The sequence below is a fragment of the Empidonax traillii genome, unplaced genomic scaffold (genome assembly GCF_003031625.1).
Source record: "Empidonax traillii isolate 1590-97213 ecotype Southwest subspecies unplaced genomic scaffold, ASM303162v1 scaffold1099:size633499, whole genome shotgun sequence".
In the NCBI taxonomy this organism is placed as follows: domain Eukaryota; kingdom Metazoa; phylum Chordata; class Aves; order Passeriformes; family Tyrannidae; genus Empidonax; species Empidonax traillii.
Genome location: NW_020956292.1, coordinates 61,422 through 83,194, shown reverse-complemented (window position 1 = coordinate 83,194; position 21,773 = coordinate 61,422). Strand labels below are relative to the sequence as shown.

General features: G+C 39.9%; 1 protein-coding gene across 6 annotated transcripts in view; it reads right to left on the bottom strand.

The window, feature by feature from the left end:
* Positions 1 to 21,773, bottom strand: part of PACSIN2 (protein kinase C and casein kinase substrate in neurons 2) — a 37,809-nt gene that overhangs the window by 2,879 nt on the left and 13,157 nt on the right. For 2 of the 6 annotated variants that reach the window (XM_027904866.1, XM_027904867.1), the window contains exons 2-11: positions 16,886 to 16,996; positions 9,616 to 9,772; positions 8,684 to 8,919; positions 7,838 to 7,993; positions 6,886 to 7,061; positions 6,301 to 6,421; positions 5,384 to 5,389; positions 4,425 to 4,549; positions 3,615 to 3,731; positions 2,428 to 2,624 (exon numbers count right to left, since the gene is read on the bottom strand). In XM_027904866.1, coding sequence (XP_027760667.1) covers positions 2,428 to 2,624; positions 3,615 to 3,731; positions 4,425 to 4,549; positions 5,384 to 5,389; positions 6,301 to 6,421; positions 6,886 to 7,061; positions 7,838 to 7,993; positions 8,684 to 8,919; positions 9,616 to 9,772; positions 16,886 to 16,945 — 1,351 coding nt within the window. In that variant the 5' untranslated portion in view covers positions 16,946 to 16,996. The remainder of the gene's footprint in view (positions 1 to 2,427; positions 2,625 to 3,614; positions 3,732 to 4,424; positions 4,550 to 5,383; positions 5,390 to 6,300; positions 6,422 to 6,885; positions 7,062 to 7,837; positions 7,994 to 8,683; positions 8,920 to 9,615; positions 9,773 to 16,885; positions 16,997 to 21,773) is intronic. The other 4 variants (XM_027904869.1, XM_027904871.1, XM_027904870.1 and 1 more) reach the window with 4 other exon arrangements.

The window sequence follows — 21,773 nt, the reverse complement described above, 5'->3', positions numbered from 1 at the left end:
CTCAGCCAGGTAAAAAAAGGCCAGGCTGAGCAACAATTATTTCCTCGTGATCTGCATCAAATGATTTCCCTGGATAAAACTGATTTGTGTCTCACCTTAGTTAGCAACAGCAAATACAGGATGAAGGTATTAACCACTTATTACAGTCCCAAATGGTATAAAGTCTTGGCACCATTTAGGAGGACATGAACCAGCCTAAAGAATGTAAATTCTTTGGTAGAAATGGCCAAGCTTCCTGTCAAATCCTCCTGACACATCCATCTTCTATAGCTCCTCTCTCAGGTAAGAAAGGTTAAAGCTTCATCTCCTTTGGATTGTATGTTTACCAGATAACTAAAAAAAGACCACCACTATGAACAAAAGTTTGGCACTGCTGACTGTGCTTGGTTTGGGGAGACATTTTTTCCCCCCTGCAGAACGAGAGAGCGCACAATTACAAACCTTCCTGTTGCTTACATGAAATGTATGTTAATAAAGAGTGAAACATCTTAATAAACAGTGAAATATGTTAATTAAAATGAAATATATTAATAAAGAGTGAAGATAAAACCACAGTGACCCCCTCAATGCAGTTGCATTTCTATTCAAGCTTGGGCTTGGAAACTCAGTGATCTTGGAGGTCTAAGAAAACATTAACACTTTAAAGTGTCATTTGCACAACAGTTACAGTGAAACAACTGTGATGATAAAAACAGAACACACAATAACGTGTTCTGACAGCATTTACTGTGACTATTTATTCTCAGCCATGGCAGGGCCACAGCAGGGCAAGACAGACATATGGTAGATAGATATATATATATATATCCACCAAATGTATAAAGTATTTCACTAACAAAAATGAGTTTCATGTATTAAAGTATATTTAATGGACAGTATGTAGAGCAGATATTCTACAGCACATATCTAGCAGTGACCACAGAGCACTCTGTAGGCAGATTGTTTGAATACCCAAGGAAATCCCATCTGGGAATATCCATGTACATTTAAACCCAGCCCTAAAATGCATTAATCCTCTGCTGACAGCTGCTCTGTCTGGGGATACCTACACAGGAGCACAGGATTGAGGATGTTTTAAACCGGCTCCTACATGACCTGAGGAGTTTTCTCCCTTAGTCTTTAGTTCAGTGCAAATCTATCACACTAATACTTCTGAAAAAACCCTGAGTTTAATTATAATTCAGCATCTGTAGGGGGATTCATGGGCTAAAATGTCACCCCTTTCCTAGGGTTGATACAACAGCGTAATTTGGTGTTGTAACAAACTTTGATGTTCTTCTTTCCAAGGGATTAAGATTTTCAAGTTAAATTTACCTACACCTCACAGTTCATGCTTCCTGCACTTTATTTGTATTTAGGGGTATAAACATTGCACAGTTTTGCCAGTGAAAGACTCCTGCAAACCCTCGGGTTGCCCACCCTGCTGCCTCACAGGCACAGCACACACGGGTATTTCCAGAGGATGAACCTGCTTCCCACCCCTGCTGAGTAGAAGGAGCAGGGAAAGTTCTGCAGGGATGAAGAATCATTTCGGTTGCTGTGCATTCCACAGATGTTTTTTGTTACCACTCTGGAGGCTACAATACAATGAGGGTTAGACAGGATCCTGCAAGGGGAGTTGTACGCTCAGAGAAACAGCTTTAGAAACAATCCAGAAAGGGGGAATAAACTCTCCAACCAGTTTGGGGAGTTAAAGAGCTGACATTCCTTCATTCCAGCACTGGGTGCAGGAGGGAACTCTCCACCTAAATGCACACCCAGCAGTCTGAAAACCAGGTTATATTCACGAAACTAACGCATCCATTACATTTCTGGAATACACACTTAGATGCCAAATATTTCCATGGAGTTATTTGGATATGAGCAGGGGTCTTGTGAGGGTCTCTGGTTCCCCATTCCCCAAATTATCCTTTAGTGAATCTCTTCTCCTTGAAAATATCTGTCTGTGGACAGGTCAAGATGCACTTTTCTTATCAGCTCTGCTCAGACACCCTGTCTTTGCTCCCAAAACTAAGACATTTACTAGTAAGCAATAAACTGGGATAGGTAAATCCAGGGATTAGGCACCAGCTGGCACAGTATTACCAGTTACCAAGGCAGGGAGTCAGCACTATCTATTACAAGACTCCACTGATCTCTGACATAGGTACTAAGCACTATCTGGTACAAAATCAGGCATTATTCACTGATATGTTGATAACCACTATGTTGTTAAAGTCAAAAGATTTCCCCAACATCTTCCCCCACTGCTGCGCGAACTCCTTTTTAAAGAAACACAACTTGTTCTCTAACACATCCCAGAAAAAAAAGATGAGACAAAAAAAACCCACCCCCAGCCTTTTTCCTTTTCGACAAATATTCTGAAAGACACTTTGAATATTAAGTAACATTGGAGAAATAAATGTCATTATAATGTTGCCCACTCACCAGCTTTGAAGCTGAGCTCATCCTGCTCCTGGCCCTCGTAGTCGTAGAGCGCTCGCACTCTCACCTCCATGGCTGGAGAGGTGTCCTCATCGAAGGGATTGGTGTCTCCATTAGCATCAGTGGAAGAGAAGGGATTGTTGGATTCCTCATCAGACCAGTCTGTGGGGTAGCTTTGGTTCTTTTCGTAGCTGCTCACGCTGAAAGGCAGTTTTTAAATTAGTCTTTTCCGCTCGTAAAATAAGAGAGTAGAAATACCACTAAGATAGCAGCTCCCCTAATTGAGATTAAACTCCACTCTAAGGCTCAGTTTTGAAATTTTCTTTCTGGTCCCTTTTAACTGATAATGCCTCATTAAAAAAAACCTAAAAAACAATAATCCCCCCCCTCGAAATTTTATAATACATTTACCGAAGTAGAAAAAAGCAAAACCAACACATATCAAAGACAACCTCCCCACAAACTCAAAAAGCTTCTCTATCAAGGAATCTACACAATCCATGGGACTATTTACTCTAGAAAGGTAAAACGGCAGTAGATGAGAGGAATTATCTACTTCAGGATAAGACATTTAAATAGCTTGGCAGAAGCTTCCTCCCAAACCTCTGTGCACCTGTACAACACTTTCTGCACGGTGCAATCCACCAACAAAGAAACTTGTGTTTCTATTATATTTTACTGCAACAAGTCTGTGATTTAAAGGAAAGTTCACTGCCCAGCATGCACATGCCATTCAAGAGAGGGCTATGTCCTTAGTGTGTAAATTGAAGCAACAGGCAGCTGCTTGAGGAGGTCCTAAACAAAAAAAAGAAAGCAACCTTAAAAGCAGATTTACTCAGCAAGAAGACACAGGAGTAAAGCCCCAGAAGCAGTTTCACTAGAAAAACACACCAGTTTTGAAATTTGATAGGAGGGGTAAAGGAAGGGGAAAAAAAAGCAGCAGCAGTTCTGTTAGCAACTGCCAACAACCCCAGTGGTTTCAGACCAAAGGCCAAGGCAACAGATGTGGCATCTGTTAGGAAAGACAAGTTAGGTCACAGTGTTGCTCACACAACTGCTTGAAAACACTTCATGCACTGACCAGCAGAGTGTTATAGAAACCAAAAATGGGAAACCCTGGACAGAGAAAGTGCAAAATGTGAAAACGATTTAAAAAAAAAAAAACAAAAAGCAAACAACATTTCACCAACTTTTTGATCTTATTGTCCTCCTTTTCACTGACAGTACTCCCAGTATCTTCTTCATCTTCAAAGGGATTGTAACTTGATTGTACTGACTGCACTGTGTTACTCTGGACACTAAGACTGCTAATTTGGAAAAGAAAAAGCATTATGGTGACCCTATCTGTGGAAGAGGAGAACACTGTCATTGGTGTCCCATTAGGCAGTTTCTTAGCAGACCCCTCCTTCAGCCAAATTAAAAAAAAAGAAAAAAAGAAAAAAAATAATAATAATAAAAAGAAAAATATAAACAAAACCCCAAACATCCATCAAGTGCAGCACAAAACCCAAAAAAGCCTGGAAAGTCTCACATTCCTCCACGATTAGAAATATCCTTCGTGGATCATAATTTCCTTTTCCTACTGCCTGCAATAAAAGGCAGTGCAATTTTTCTAGCAAGTCTTATTCCTTTTTTAAGCAGCTGATGTTAAAAGAGTTTTATATTCATCACATCCAGAATTCTGAAGTGACTGTTCTGCAAGCAAAGATTTCACAGTATGGTTGTCTTTTCTAGAGGCTGGGAAGATAAATAGCAGGAGACTACCAGGTCAGCTACAGAAAGTTCACTTTCTCCTGAAGCCTGGCTGCCTTCAATTCCCAGTGGAAAGAGAACTATGGAACGGAGAATAATTCCCAAATTAACTTGTGAACTGCAGAGACATCACTAAAAACGCTCACAGATAATTGCCATTTGACTGAACAGCGACTTTTTGATTCTGTAGGGTTTAGTGCAGATAACAACCTTTGGCAATGAGTCTTTTTAGGCATGAAAAAAACTACCTGCTGTGTTTGTTAGGTTGTGAAACTTGGTCTCCTGTCTGATTTATACCAGTTAAAGTCACCCCATCAGAAGCTTTCTTCTTTTCTCTTCTGCTGAGGGTCCGGTTCAGATCTGCAGACCACTCCTGTCAAGGAATGCAAAACATGCTGGAGACATTCAATTGAACAGAGTAATAATCACATTTAAATTTCAAACTGAGTTATGGAACAGACATCTATCCACACAGCAATAATTATTAAATGTTTCAGTTGGAGAAATCAAAAGAGCTGGCCAGTGCAGCTCCTAAAAAAGATGCCCTGGGAGGGCTCACAGTGCCAGGGCATTTGGCTTTAAAAGGTAAAGCTCACATTTAATTTAAAAAGGTGTTATAAGACAGGGCTTACTTCTCAAGAAGTGCTCCCAGAATGACCTGATTTTTAATCTCACTGTTTATCATTTCTCCTGTCCCTAAGATTTGAGCCACAAGGTCCTTCACTGTGGATTTAGTGACAGTTATTGCCCTAAAAAACCACCTCTGAGAGTTGAGGCTCAAATCAACAAGTGACAAGACTCAGGACGCCACTTGCAGCCCCTCCTTGATGTTCTGAGCCATTCAGAGGCAGAGGGACAGGCAGGATGAGACCTAAACACAACTCCTACAACGTCAGGGCAGACCAAGATGGATATAATGACATAAAACACAAAACAAACTGGATGCAAGCAAGAAAAAAAAAAAGAATTGTATTTTTAACAGGAAATTAAAGTTTTGAGGGTTGTTATTACTACTGGGCTTACACATGCAGCAAAGTCAGCCCAGTATCAAGTGCTTTCTGGCCAACCCTTCAGAGATACCTTGTCATTTTAACTTTGCAAAATACACAATGGATTTCTGAGTTACCACAGTTTAACCACTGACCTATGCACACTTGCAGTTTACAATGCAATTTCACAGGCATTTGATCATGACTTTTTTACTTACGTCATCCTTGTAGCATGTAAATGAGAAAAAACTTGATTAGGAGGACAGTAACCAGAGGGTTTCATTGGTACTTTATAATGCTTGAGAGAAAGGATGGCAATTTCCCCTCACAGAATTAATTCTAGTTCAGCATTTCAGGTAAATTCTGCAGTATTATTATGAGTTTCTTCCTCAAACCTTCTAAAGTTGTTAAATAATTTAATGTGATATCTTCCATTATTGTTAATAAGGGGATAGTGAAACAGCTAATTCTTCCACTCCATTAACTTAACGTCTACAAATTATTTCAACTGAACCCATGATTGTGGTCAAACTCATTCCCAATCCAGCTATTTGATACCCCAGTACTACAGTTCTGCACTGCCACATGTTTGTCAAAAGAACACTGCTCAGAACAACCCATTTCTTTTGAAGATGGCACTGAGCAATTAAAATTAAAGGTAGAACTTTTTTTTTTTTTTTAAGCATGGTAGTGTTGATTTTTACATACTAATTTTCAAATTTTAAAGTATTTAGTTCAGACTTTTTCTGAGTCTTTGCTGCACTCACTCTTAATTATCTATTAACAGCAAGGAGATTCAAATTCAAGTCTGACACCAAAGGGAGAGGTAAAACATAAAGGGTAACACATGCAGGTGTCAGAGATGTGTCAATTAAAGGATGGCTAATGACTTTATCTTAAAAAAACATCACTACAGTTTTCTGGGTTACCCTTTTTCTCTTTAAATAGGTCCGCAACATAATCCCCTCCAGCAGTTGGGGCATGGAAGAAAACTTGAAAATTAAGAGAAGAAAACTACTCTGACTTGCAGAAACAAAAAGTTCAGCGTTGGAAGCCTCAAGAAAGGAACATTACAAAAAGCAAAAGAGGCAAAAGCAGGGAAAACAATTCTGGGTTTTAGGTACTCTGAGCTTACCTCAAACTGAGGCCAATTCATGGACATCCCTGGACCTTGGTTGGCTCTGAACCACCTCAAGTCTTCAACAGCATCTGCTGTTTTGATGTTCTGTTCCAGCTCTCGGTAAATATTTTTGTAACTGCAAAACAAATTTGTCTTTGAATTCAGTATAACATTTAGAAACATGGCAAAGCCACTAGTCAGTTTTGTTTGAGGTTTTTTTTTTTATATTTCGAAATTCACAATAGTATTGAAAAAGAACAACTTACAGCAAGACAGACTTTTTTACAGCCTGACAGATCTATTAACTGCCTGTAAAAAAAGGAAGAGCAGTCCAACAGGTGAACCTGCTGAAAGTTCACAAACCCACAACATCCTTATTTGCCAGACTTTAGAATGATGACTCCTGCGTAAAGTAATTTACCAGGCTGGCAGTAAAAGCAGGATGTACATAGGACTGTACTGAAACTACTGAACACCAACCTTGAGGCTGCCTGAATTTCAAAGCCTGCCTACAGCAGAAACTGCTTTTGTGCTAAATCCGTGGGACTCTGGACTGAGACAGGAGTTTTCAGGAGGAGAATTTGTCTCACAAAGTTTTACCTTGCAACGTTGGACAAGTCAAGGTGCTTCTGGACCTCCAGTAACACTTCCCGGAAGAAACGCAACCGTTTCTCCTCGAACTGCTGGCACTGCTCAAACACCTGCTCCATGTTCTCCATGTACTGAGGAGTGGCATTATCTAATTCTTTCAGGGATTTCTCATACTTTTCTTTTGTCTGGGGGGTAGAAAACCAAACTGTTAGCAGTGTATTTTATTGCTGTCTTAGACTTATCCATGTAGTAGTGGCCAAGATCTGGAGCAGAAGTTCCCAAGCTGCAATCTGTTCTCGTGACCACTGGATATCAGGTCATGGTGAGAGTTATCTGAATAAACTGCAAAACAGTTACAATAAAGCTCTAAAAGCCTCTTCTCTGGCTTTTTAACAGGCCATGACAAATGCTGGTGTAACACTAAAGGAAAGGGTAAATCAGAGCAGGCAGTCAAGTTATTGAAGTTCTTTATCTTTAAAAGTGTTTTCTTTCCTCCTTTAGTAATTTACAGTCCAACTGCGAGTTGTGACCAAAACCCCAAACATTGTACCAACCCTTGGGAACATAAATTGCACATGCTGTGAGCTCAGTTAACAGACAGAACCTCAGACTCTGCACTAATTTACAGAAATAGTCCACACACAGGAATTAAAAGATGCCACCCCATGGAACATCAGCCTTCCAGACCACAGCACTGCACTCTCAGAGGCAGAAGACACCTTTGAGGGAAGTCCCACTGGAAAAGCCTCTTGGTGGCAGCCCACCAAAGAGCTAAACCGAACTGGGCAACACAACAGCATTCATTTACACAGATTATATCTATTACATCTATCTAAGTAAGCTTACTTCATTAAAAAAATGCATTTGCACTCAGTAGGGGAAAAAAGAAGGAGAAGAAAAAAAAAAAGCTTAAATATGCACAAGCTGTGGGTTAAAAGAAGTATGTCAGCACACGGGATACCTTTAGCACATCTTGTTTGCTTCTCTCCACTTTGTCCTGCAGCTTCTTCAGCTGCTCAGGATTCAGGGCTGGGTCAGCTTTGCTGTTGGTTTCCCTGGATATGGCCAGTTTCTCCTCCTTGCAGGCTGCATGGTAGGCCTTCTTTGCAGCTTCCACCTACAAAAAGCAGAGTTGAGTATTTGCAGCTGGGACAGCAGACAGCAAACATCAACTGTTTTTCAGCCTTAAATTCATGATGCAATGAGGGAAGTGTCAGGTTTTGTTTCAGGATGTTCTTTCTTTCTTGGGAAGGGGGGGGATTTCTTTTTTCATTCAGGCCAAGGAATCAACACAATGGAAATTATTGCAGCATTCTCTCAGCACACAAGAAATGTCACTCATACAGCTTTAGAGAAGGGTTGAACAGACTCACAAAAGGTTTACAGAAAGTCCCCAACTGTATATTTTTCCTCATGCCCACATCCTCCTGCTCCCCTTCTTCTACAAAGCTGTTATTTAAGGATAATGTTACATGACAAGGAAAAAAAAAAAAAAAACACCCCAAAAATACAAATATATTTCCCCTTCTCATTCCTTTGAGCAATCCACAACTTTCAAATGCAGGAAATCAGACACTATTTAAGTGATAGCTTAAATCTCATTTTTTTCCCCAGATTTTTGTTGAAGTTACCAAGATTAGGAGAGACCAAGAGAAAAATGCTTATTTTCAGAAGAGGACAGAAAGCAAGAGATCTTTTTGAGAAAGGAGGGTCCAGCAGAGAGAACAGGGAGTTTACTCCCTTATGGAGATCCGAGACATTAGTATATTATAACACAGCATATCTAACACATAATCTACTGCTGTACCTCTTTCAGCTTTTTTGCCCAGGGTTTCTGAGCTTTCCTAAATCCATCTTCTGCTTCTTTGGTTTCCTTAAATCCTCCCATCATTTGCTTATGAAAGGCTTCCTTCTGCCAGTTCTTGATTTTTTCAAAATCTTCATTCATCAGTGAACCTTTTACTTCTAGATGCAGTTCACTCACTTTTTCAGCTTCTGACATAAAAGCACACCAAGCCCTTTCTACTGTTCCATACTGTGGGCCTAAACACAACAGAAAGTGTCATTTCTCAGTAACCACCACCCACATGGAACTTATATTCCCGAGAAACTACCTCCAACTATTCACTTACATTCCCTTCTAAACAGCAATATTGATGCAAACCTAGGAAAGGCAATAGGGTTTTATCCACAGGAATTTAGAATATTTCAAAATTTACGCCAGAAAATCGAATATTCATTCAGTCTGGAGCCCTTCTCAATTCTCAGTATTCCACTTCTGGACTGCCTTCCCTTTCTCAACATGCTTTTTGAAGTCCAGATAAACATGAAAGGACAAACTATGGCAGAATACATTCAAATGGTCTATCAGCTTAGCCTTATTAGAGTCTTTTCCCCACAACCACTGGCCCCTTATTATTCAGAATCCCTTTTCAAACTGTGTTCTCTACCATTAGTTATCTAAAAACAGTTAAGTTTTCTAAAACACACCTCAGTACTGGAGGCAAGATTCATCTGCTTCAGTAAGGAACAAGCAAACTTGCAAAATAGCAGGGGTTTGGTCGGTTTTTTATCAAGAAAAACTTGGTCATTTGTCACATTACTGAGCCCCTTGCAAGGACTCCATAACAGGCTAAGAAGTGCAACATTTGTACTTACCAAAACAAAGACATACAGAAATTTTTTATTTTTTTTTCCCCTGGGGGAAAGCTTTCAGAGCTCAGAATCAGAAGGGATTACCTTTTTCCACGAGTTGTTTCCACCTTTTAGCCCATTCTGTGAGCTGCTGAGCATAGACCTTCTCTATCCGGGCCCGTTCATGGATACAATTCATGAGGTCGTTGCAGAGTCTGTGACCATCGTCAATCCTTTTCACTGTCCTCTTGTAATTCCCAACCTGCAAAGGGACAAACACTCAGTGTCTGCTTCTCTGAAAAGAAGAGAAATCTCTAATTATCACAACTACTGTTTGATAAGAGTAAGACAGTCCAGCAGGAATTAATCAATTATGGCATAAATATCATAAACCCAAACTGCAACAATACAAGAAAAGCCACAAGTTCTTCTGTAAAAGGACAAAAATAGGTTAATTTTAAAATTGAAAATTTTAAAAGGTGAAAGTTTTGTTATATTTTTATCAGTCCTACAAAGTAGGGGGATACAGAATGAAGATATGGAGAAAAATGCACACTATACAATGAGCATCCATTTATATATATAATTAACACTCTCATTCTTGTGCACAATGGGATAACTAATCTAGGTGACTGAAGGGGAAAAAGAAAAGCCTTATACTTCTCCCAGAGTAATATTTCCACTGAATTCAAGGTCACTCACGTTGGTTTCTGTAAACATTAAACAAGACCTAAGAACTCTGTTAGCAGAGCTTGCTCAGCCCGTTAAATGTCACAGCCAGTTTCTTATCTGCCCCAACCACCTGACTGCAGAATAAAGATTAGCAGTAAATGAAACATTCAGATACTCAAGGCATGTCAGTCATTTTTACATTTGAATCATATCTGCTCCACATCTGACACACAGAAGAACATCCAGCTTTTAGGCTGACATTTATTCAGGATTTTGTCAGCAGTGGTACATTCTGATGAAAATGGTATATAGGGAAATAATCTTAAAATGAACAAAAATTCTTTATTAAATGCTGGAAAAAAAAAAGTGACGGTACTGATTATTACTGATAAATACAAATATATGTTGGGACTCCTCATTAAAGCTGGGGAGAAAAATAAAATCACACCTATCAATGAGAGGACAAACCCAACTCTTTCAGACAGTGGCCTCAGGGAATTCCTTTGAGCGTGTTTTTTGGGTTGGACTGGATCCATTTCAACAGGTCAAGGAAGTTTAGGCAGTCACTGATTTGTGTAAATCCTGTCAAGAACTGCACACAATAGTGGAAGACAAGAAAGTCCCAGCACCATAAAAGCAGCTGACACCAAGAATCAAGATGGTCAATGGATCATGCCAACAGATTGCACTATTAACGAGAAAGTGTGAAAAAAAAACTCAGATTTTTCAGGAGAAATAAAAAGCTGAGAACAGGCAGTTTCAAACACTGTTCCCTAACAAAGACAATATTCATATGTAATCAAAGCGTTAAGGAAATGAAGAAGAGGAACCCCAGGCCTGCAATGCCAGAAAATAACCTACTATTGCAAAAAAAGCCTTTTACACCAATATTTGCCCTCAGGGGAATGCTGGAATTTAGGAGATAAGGCATTTTTCCCGTGTCCCATGACAGAGAACATAAGTTATGTAAGTTGGCATGTAACACAAGGTCTTTAAGTCACAGTAAAAGGCAAAGGATTCCAGTCTTCACATGGCCAAGGAACTACTGGGTTAATTGCAGATGAGTTCAAACAATTAAATTAAAAACCTACGAACACATTAAAGACAGGCTGAATCAGAGGGACAATACATTGTTTTGTTCCAGACTATTTTCTCCAGTTTCTGAGGTAGAAGGCAAACATTCTGCAAGATTTCCCCCTTCCCCTTCACGGGAAGTATTTGAGCAAAAGCAGAAATGACAAATTCTTTTATTTGCAGCAACTGACCAGGAACAAAACCACACAAAGCAACCTTGTGTTTCTTTGTTTCTGTCACAGCAACACTTACATAACTTTCAGATGCCTTGCAATTCTCAGATTTCTCAGTTAGCCCTGATCAATACATGAAAATACGTGATTTTGCTGGTTAGAATAATTTTTGCTACCTGGAATAATCTTCTGACCATTCTGACCATTGGGCTATTTCCAGCTGAACAGACAGCAGACACCAAAAACTTGAGGTCCCCTTGTCCTACCAACAGGACATTTGTTTCAGGAAGGTAAACTGCAAGATTATAAAGTTTCTTCTTTCCAGAAGAAAAAGAAATGCTTAAAAAACGAGATCCCCCTTTCATTTTAGCACCAACACTAAATCCATCTGAAAGGGAGAGTTAATTACAGGATACCAAACTCAGCTGCTCTTTACCCTTAGTTGTCAGAAACATTTCAAAAGGAAATAACCCCAAGAGTTTCTTGCTTAAAAATACCACTGCAAGGGTCACTTTTTTTGACAGAGTCAGTGAGTCACTGAATCCTGTGAAAATTGTGATTCATAGCTTTGTGTCTCTCCCCACCTTTCCTAAGCTGAATTCACCAGTTTCTGCTTTTCCAAAATCCTGAGCTTTGCTACTAATAAGCCTCAGTTGTTCCTGTAGCCAAGCACTGTCACTGATAGGATCTTCAGTGGGAATATTTAAGAGTTTACAACCTCATTTTACAATTTCACAGCACTCAACACAAAGGGAGAGCCTTAAATTATTTAGGCTCCTTTACCTCAACTAATGGACTCTTTTTCTTTTTAAAGGCACTGTCAGAGAGCAGCATAAAAGCCTGCACGGAGTTAAAACACACTCTGCAGGTTTTTCTGGTACACTGAATGAAAAAAAAAAAAAAAAAAGAGTTTTTTTTCATTTATTGGCAGCCCAGAAAGTCTCAAATGTTCAGCTACTGCTACACTCCTGGTAGTTAATTCTAGCATATCATGATAATTGTTATAACCACAAATATTTCAGGAGTTTCAAGTGCCTGAAGAAAGATTTGATGTCAGCTCCTTTTTTCCCCTTACTCATGGCAAGTTGGCCTTTATGAACTGGAATAATTTGAAAGATATTCAGTCACCACAGGGCAAACCAAGGGTATTTTTAGGGGCAAATACTCATAGGCAGGAAAAAGAATAATAAGCTTTGAGGGTTCACAGCCAAGCCCACGCACACTGATGGCCAAACACTATTTCCAGCATTCCAGTTAAACCGGGAGTAAAATTTCTTTCCAGCTGCGTCAAAGGGGAAGTTTCCAAACATTTCAACCAACATCTATAGCGCTGTTGTGGTTTTTAGGAATAAAAACAATTATCTTGCTGCATAATTAGCACAGGCACAGCCCCAGTACCTGCGAGTACCAGCTCTGAGTAAGTTTTGCAAGTTTACCCTCATAAATTTACAAGAAAAATCCCGAGGAAGCTCTTAAACCCACAAAATCTCCAGCCAAATACACCAGCAAGCAAATACCTGGCAATGGAAATGGAAAACATTCTGTTGCTGAGTGTCAGGGGGAGATTAAAAAATGCATATGTGAAAGGAATCTACTATTGCAGAGCCCAAATATTTTTAAAATGGAAAAAAAAAAAAAAAAGGAAAACAAGAGCAGTCTGCTCCATCAGCAAAAAGCACTCATTGACAAGGAACCGAAGGCCCTCAACACAGGAGAACTTTTTCAATATATAGGAGTGAGTTTGGGGGGAATTTCTCCCTCAGCCTCCCTGCATCCAACAGTTGTCTCACACATATCCTGGCTGGCAGCAGCAGGAGTGAAGCGCAGGACATCAAACTGGCCTCACCCACATAAATATGGGATCAGCTCCCACTTTCTGAAGCTGAAAACCTTGTAGTGCTGCTGCATTCCCAGCAAACACTTCAGAATGTGTTCAGCACTTGGAACTGCCCAGCAGGCCCCGTCCTCCAAGGGAATCCCTGCCAGGGCTGAAAGGATCCCGGGTTTAGCAGCTGCTCAGTGGCTGTTTCTGGGTGGGTGAGGAGCTGTTTCCACAGGGCAGCCAAACAGCCCTGCAGCAAATGGGGCTCCCTACAGCTGATGCAGCAGCAAGGAAGGGAGATAAGAATGCACATCCAGGGTGGAAAGTAAATTTTAGGATGTATTTTGTGAACTATTAACATCCCAAATTCTTTCACCTGCATTTCAAAACTGCTTCAAGGCCAATAGGTTTTTCCCACTGCTTGTGTTTCTCTAAATCCATTTGATTTCACATCACAGGTGAGAGAGGAATGCAAAGGGTTTCAAACTGCACATGGGGGTTCCAAATTTTCCACTCCCCCTTGGAACACTTAGTGCCACCCTGCTTCAGGGTACCAGCAATAACCCTCTGATTAGCCCAAGCACATCACCCCTGTCAGGCAAGTAACACAGAAGCAGGAATTCCTGCTTGGAGCCCATCAACAGGATCCCTCATCTGCAGAATTTCAGCACCCAGAGAGTTATGAGCTTAACCAGACACGTCAAGGTACACTGAGGCTTGACAGGCAAATATTAAGGGAGAGAAGTTTCCATTTCTTAAGTAAATTAAGACATCAATACAACTGAAACTTTGATGAAATCCTCCACTTTTATTGTGGGAATTACCTTTCAAAAAGTCTTTACCTATTATTTTGCAATTCCCAGCTCTCTAAGAAACCTTCATCAAAACTTGTACGGAATTCTCTGACTCCTAAAGTACTTTTAGTTAGTGAATACCTGGACAAATCAGAGGAAAAGAAAAGGATTTGTTCCCCTGGAAAGGATTTATTATCCTGATAGAAGACAGAAAACCTTTAAGTAGTAACTTGGGGTAACCAAATATGAAAATAAACCCCCTTCAATTTAATTGTTCAGCATGACATAGAAATAGCAGCAGCTTTCACAAACGTGTATAATTCTCAAAGCCTGTTTTTTTTCCAGTCCTATCAGCTGTTCTGATACAAGATACCACCTCTGCCCAATCCTTGTCCTCCCAACATTTTTTGACAGCTAGATCTGAGCCATCAGCAAGAACACAAATCTAAACAGCAACTTCTCCAGCTCCCTTTCAACAGGACAACTATTTCCCAACCAACATCTATGTTGTAATAAAAAATATTAACCTTTAGGGGAAACAAGTTACTATTTGTATTGGACTCCAAGCACTGAGCTTAACTCTCAGTGACAGTTCCCAAAGAAACCAAAGCCTTCTGGAGCCAGAAAAAGCAACGGAGGACCAAGTGGTTTATTTCTAAAAGACAATGGCATGGGAAATTTCTGTCACCAGCAGGGACAAAAGCTGGGTTATCAACATTTTATTAAGTACAGTTCTCATCAGATCAATAGAACATCAATTTTCAAGAACTAAAAGTGGTTTTAGTTTCAAAAGATATGCACTGAGCAGAGTTGTCACAGTGAGTTCTTCAGATGGGTCCCACACCCAGCCACCTCACTCTTTCCTAAATGCCTTTCAAGAAAAAGATGGGCTTTGCAGCACACTCCAAAGGTAAATAAATCCGAGCTATTTTGGAGCCTGAGGGAACAAATCAAAAGCTCAGCCTGCCAGGCTGCCTCTTCTGTGCCACGGCCACGTTTAAACACACCCCCTGCTTTCAGCTGTGGCACTGAAACACAGCAAGGTGGCTTTTAACAAACTGCAAGCTGACTCTGAAAACAGAGAAAAAAACCTCTGGTGTCAAATATCTTAAAAAAAACCTCCAGCAAAAGAGTGTAAATGACAGGCTGTGGTAACAAAACAACTTCCCAATTGATTAAGAGTTCTCTGCTGCTTGTGACCCGAGGCATGAAGGGCTCAGCTGGCATTCCAGAGGCACCACATCCTTTCTAATCAACTCAAAAAAGCCACACTGATCAGAGCTGTTTAGTTGTCCCTTTCCAGAAAGATTTAGACCTTAATTCAAAGTTGCAACCTTCAGAAACAAAACAACCAACTCAGAAAGTGTGGAAAAAGGACAGGTTTTAGACTAAAATTCAGCCAAATATAATTTGGAAAGATGACTCCAAACCAGAAGCATCACAGAATCAGGGAATGGTTTGGGTTGGAAGGCACCTGAATGATCATATAGTTCCAATGCCCTGCCATGGGCAGGGACACCTTCCACTGTCCCAGGTTGCTCAGAGCCCCATCCAACCTGGCCTTGGACACTTCCAGGGATGGGGCAGCCACAGCTTCTCTGCCCAACCTGTGCCAGGGCCCCACCACCCTCATAGGGAAGAATTTCTTCCCAATATCCAATCTAAACTTTCTCTCTGTCAGTTTGAAGGCATTCCCCATGTCCTGTCACTCCAGACCCTTGGAAATAGTCTCTCTCCATTTTCCTTGTGGGTTTCCTTGATGTCCTGGAAAGCCACAACTAGGTCACCCCAAAGCCTTCCCTTCTCCAGGCTGACCAATCCCAACTCTCTCAGCCTTTCCTCCCAGCAGAGCTGCTCCATCCCTCTGATCATCTTGGTGTCCCTCCTCTGGCCTCTCTCCAGCAGCTCCACGTCCTTGCTGTGCTGGGATCCCAGAGCTGGAGGCAGCTCTGCAGGGGGGGGGCAGAGGAGGCATAAATTACATTTAAGTAACCCTTCATGAAGGTCCTAATTTAAGCTAATTGCTATTTCTGATCACCCTTTACTGGATTTAATTTCCATTTGTCCAAACATCATCATACAGAATTTGCAGGATCCCCACTCTCCTTCACTCAGCTTTTACGCTTCCAGACACGATAATTTGGGAGATACCAGCTTGGTACAGAACAGTCAGCCAGAAGTCACGTTCTCCTGCCAAGTATCCAGTGCCCAACACTCACCACAAAAAAACCCCCTTTGGTCCAGGATTCTTTTTTCCTGATTGCATCCTTATTTTATTTTGAAGTATTTCTTCCAAGAAAGCTGCTCAGGAAGCTGCCTCAGCAATGGCTGAAGTTTGTCCTACTAAATACAGCCCATCAGGACAGCACTTACCTCCAACTCTCAGTATTGACACTGACAAACCCTTCTTTTTCCTGTAAGAAAAACACTTTTTTTCTTTTTTTTTTGTAAAGGGCTTTTTCTGCTTTATGAAGTTTCCCTTCTTTAAAGCTTAAATTGTCATAACACCTGAAGGGCTTTGTCAGATTGGGACAGCACGAATTACTGATATTACAGAGTATTTTATACTATTTGTTGATGCTTTTACATTGGCAAAGGTTCAGTTCTGAATTGCACATCCTACCCAAAGGGATGATCCTCAAGTTCTGTGCCCATTAAAAACCCTTGACAGAACCAGGTCAAAAACCTAAAAGGTAATTTCCACCTATTTCTGCAGATCACAGTAACTGAAGGTGTCTCGTGTTGCAGCTCTCTCCACGGTTTGCAGTGCACAAAAATCCCGTTTTCTACAATCAGAGTGACAAATAAAATCAGGATATTGTATGAAACACCTGGATTACCTCCCAGAAGCTGTCACTAGAAACTTCTACTCCAACGGAATCATCGTATGAGCCAGACATTTCTAGGTATGAAGATCTTGTGAGTGTTCAGAGCTCAAGCACCTTCAGAACCTGTAAAAAAGGTTAAAAAACCATTAATGAAAAGCAGTTCTGAAGTTGTGAAAAGAGGAATCATGCCCTTTTCCACTGGAAATCTGTGTCACAGGATGAAAACCTCTAGAAATGTTTAAGGCCAGAACCACCTGTGTCCCATTTGTGCCGTGTTACCACACCAGGCCATGGGTTTATTTTTAGCAAAAGGAACAAAACCAGAAAAACAATCAGCTCCAAATTCTGATCTTTATTAAAAATAAGTCATTACTGTAATAATTCGGGCATTCTCACTTTTACAGACACAGCTGCAAGGAAGAAAGGTATGATTTATCCTCGTGGCTGTTTATAAATCACTGTGTATTAAAAAAAATAAATTAGGGTTACCCCAAGCTGACATTTAAGATGACGTTTAAGATAAATACCAAAACCCGGTATTGAGAGAAAGAAAGGCAACAGAACGCACGCAAACCCCTGTTTAACCTCCACAGATGCTTCAAGTTTAGACTGCTCTGAAAAAATATTTATTTGATACGTAATTTTACATTTATTTATTTTATATTTATTTATACATTTTATCTTTATTGAGAAAACATATATATATTTATTCTCTCTCTATATATATATATCTAATTGCCTATAACCACTACAGGGCTACATATGGGTAAACAGATTTTACTCCACCCCTTGAATACCTTTAATTCAGTTTTTCATCCAATTCATTGACATAATGCCACTCTCAAAAAGCTTAAACAACCTTGAATCTGAATACATAAAAACCACTACAGGAACATCAACTGTTAGATTTTTATTTTTAAAAGACAACAACAAAAAAAAAATATATATATATATATAAGAAAGATTCTGCAAAATGGCAAATTAGATCATAACGAGGCAAATTATCTTTGCATGTTGGTTGGTGCAACAACCCCCAAATTATGTTATTAGTAATTACAAAAAAACCAAAACAACAGCTTTTCCACCTGTGCTTTTACTGAACCAAGGGGGAAAAGTTAAAACACTCCTCAATTTTGAGTCTCTAAGCACCACACCTTCACACGGAATGCGTTTTGCCCCTTGCAGTTTTCGCAGCACAGCAGGGTAAGCAAAGCTCACATTTGCAAGCGGGTTTATATATATTTTTTTTTTTTTTCACATCCTTTCTCAGACAGATATAAGCAGCCCAGGGAGGAAACAAAAGTGCAATAAAGTTGCAAGTTGTTGGACAAATTCCTAAGGGCGGTTTAAAATGAAACAGCTTTTTCTAGGAGTCTGCTGTGCAGTGGTCTCTGGTATTACTGTATAATATACAAATATATTATACATATTCTATATTATAAATAACAATATATATATTAGATATTGTAATGATATTATTATTTTAAAAGAGTTGTTTAAAGACACTCTCTGAAACCAGAGAATTCCCAGGAATGCCACGCAGAACAAGGGAAGGAACAAGATTCCAAAGGTTGTCAGAATCCCCAAAAGGAAAGAGAGTGAAACTGTTCTAAAGGAATAATCCAATGTCCACTTACCTTTAACCAAAACCAGCCCAAATTACAGCAGTGCTGGAAATTTCATCTGAGAAGTTACATGGAAAAAAGCTCCAAAACTGAGCCTTCCTTAAACGAGGGAACAGGTTGTGGGGAGTGGGGTTTTTTTCCTCTTAAAAAAACCCCCAAACCCTTTTATTCCTCCTAAACTAAAACTACGCAACACAGACTTCTCCCTTTTTTCCATAAAAGCATGAAAATGATCAGCCCTCAGGAAATACTGATGGAATGAAAGGTTTTTGGAGGCCAAATGCTACGCTGTGAGAAAGTATGAGCAAGCGTATTTAGGGAAATATTGTGAAGTCATGGCAACAGCTGGCACAGGAAAAAAAAAAAAAAAAAAAGAAACACACACTATTTGTACAGCCCTACTTAAAAATAAATTGAATTCTGAGATAGGAACATGGAGCGGGGTGAGTCATGAAAGAGAATTATGACAGCAGCCAGGCCTTCAGCACATTTTTTTCTGTCAGGGTTTGGTCCTCCCCCTCCTTCAAGTGAATTTGCAGAGGTTTCACGAGGAAAGTTCATTAAATTTTTTTTTTTTTCCCGTAGGGTTTTTCCTTTCACCACAAGAAGTAAATCTATCAACAGCTACAGCTGTCACGTAAAATCTAGAAAATTTAGACCAAGCCAACAAGGAAGATTCTTCACAAATAAACATCACCTCCATCTCCAAAGGCTGGGGGGTTCTTTGCTCAGCTGGATTGCAGCAAGAAGGAAGAGAAGACTGAGGTGTAAATCTCATTTTCCTTAAAGGCAGATTAAAGATTTTCACTGGACACACACCCCCTCTGGATCCTTCTCAGGCAGGTAAAGCACCAAATATGAAGCAGCACAGAAAAAAGTCATAAAAGGTTCTAAAAGAAAGTCATCAAAGGTCCCAGCCCACATCAGCCACGAGAACTTATAGAGGTTAAAAATAAAACCATGAAGTCCAACAGTCAAAAATAAACTATACACTAAACAGCACACACTGTAACAGCCACAGAAATGGGGGTGGTTCTGGTTTTTCAGCGATTCTTGTAAATTAGGATGCATTGATCTTTGTGACTGAACAATAAAGAAATATGACTCTTTCTTAAAGCTTCCCTCTCAGGGAACATTCTGCCTCGAGACCTTGCCCTGCAGTGTGACAGGAATTGCTGTAAACATCCTGAAGGCTTAACACGGGAGGATTTGGGGAAATATTAACTAAGAATGAGCAGGCAGAGCTTCAGATCCCACACACACAGAACCAGCTGAACAGAATAAGCTGCCTCTGCTCTCAAGAAGTTGAGTTGGGGGTTGTTACCTCGACAGCAAGTTGCAAAATTCCTTGCTTTGCTTTTTTGAAATACTTATTTATTATTTTTATTATGCCAAGTGGCAGAGATCAGCACAACACACAGCTTGCAAAAATCTGTGCAATAAATGCAGGCTTTTAGAAGATAAAATAAATCCAGGGAGTCCCAGTGTTTTCAAAGAGGAAGAGGGGAAAGAGGGTTTAAAGAAATGCTTCAGTTAAACCCCCTCAAGCTTCCAAAGAGAGATCACTTTGATGAATTCTCACTGTGAAGCAGAGCCAGTCTCTAGAAGAGAAAAGCATCTGGTCCCATTAGCTTTGAGACTTATTTTTGGAATGACAGGGTTTGTCACTAGGGATGTGACTCATCAGGATCCCAAGTTTCATGACTGGGGAGTGAATTACCGATGTACAAGGACACAACTGCAATCAGCTGCTCATAAAAACCTTCAGCTACAGGATCCTCCCTTATTTTAGATATATATATATATATATATATATATATCCACTGAACTCTCAGGGTTTGTTCCATCCAGAGCAGGAAGGAAATGAGACTTCATGGCATAGGAATAAATACATCCCAAGCTTTCAGCGCACACTCCTGTGGTTTGCTACCAAGTGTCCCTACCATGAATATGCTGTACCTCAAATTCCCTGGCTAAATAAAAGCAATTTAGACTTTTATTTCCTTCTCTGTTCTCTCCATATATCAGACTTCCTTGGGGCTGCTGTTTACATATAAAATAAAAAAGTGTTAATTTCTTAACAATATTGTGACAACATGAACCCAAACCTGTGACAATCGCAGCGAGTGTGCACTGGAAACTCCAGAGATTCACAGGACAAGCAGCTACAGGAAGAAAGGTCAGTCGGGCTTACACATTCCAGTGACACCAAAGAATTCCAGCCCCTGGGTGCAGGGAACAAATGCATCAACCCACAATTAATCACACCAAGTGCTGAGAAGTCTCCTAACTGCAATTAGTGGACGTGACTGCATTTAATTAATAGAGGCCAGGCCGTGGATTTTCAAAGGTAGAGCCTCAAGTCAGTGATTTGGGCCAAATTCTTAGTTTTCAATCTATAAAGCAGGGAGAGCAGCACCCTCTGGCACAGGTATTTAACAAGATCCCTCAGTCTCCAGCAAGAGAACTACTACAGCAACAAATACCAGAGAAAAGGCCATAAAAGGAAATTAAATCATTATTTCCTGGGGAGTTCAGCCCGTCTGTTAATGGCTGTAACCACTGAAAGCAGCACTAATCCACTGCCCTAAATATACAAGCAATGAATACACCTTCAAGCCACAGTTTTAACACACCAGGTCACTAAAAAAGTTTAAATTCCATGGTATTTACCACAGGTAAAAAAAAACCCAAACACTCAACTACAGAGATAAGACAGTCTCTGAAATTAAACTCTGTATAAAATAAAAGGAATGGGAACAGTTAATTTTTTTGTAATTACAGTTTGAATATTTTATTAAATGAATAAAAACTTTAAATTATCAATTAATGTTGATGACAGAAGTGCAGCTCAGAGGTGAGACAATGACCCAAACTTTGCAAAAAGACTCCTACCCCGCACACTTTATTTCACATATATCCAAGTAAATATGACAGGACAAGTCATGAGCCACCATTTCTGTCTGGTTTGACACTGAAAGAAAATATAACTAAAATTTTTATCCTATGTGAGGCTTGTCAAGCAGAAATTATTATTATTATACTATTTTAATTGTGCAACTTTTGTTTTAACCAGGACTGTTATTAATCACCTTCAGAGGCTTTGCAGAGGTTTCTAATTTTAAGTTAAATAGACACTGACCACAGGAAATTATTAACACTGCAAAGCACAGGCTTTAAATAGCACAGATACACCAGCCAAGCTGATAAAGTGGAGTATGTGGAGCTTTAAAATACTTGCTTAAACTTAAATTATACCTTAATATATTCAGATT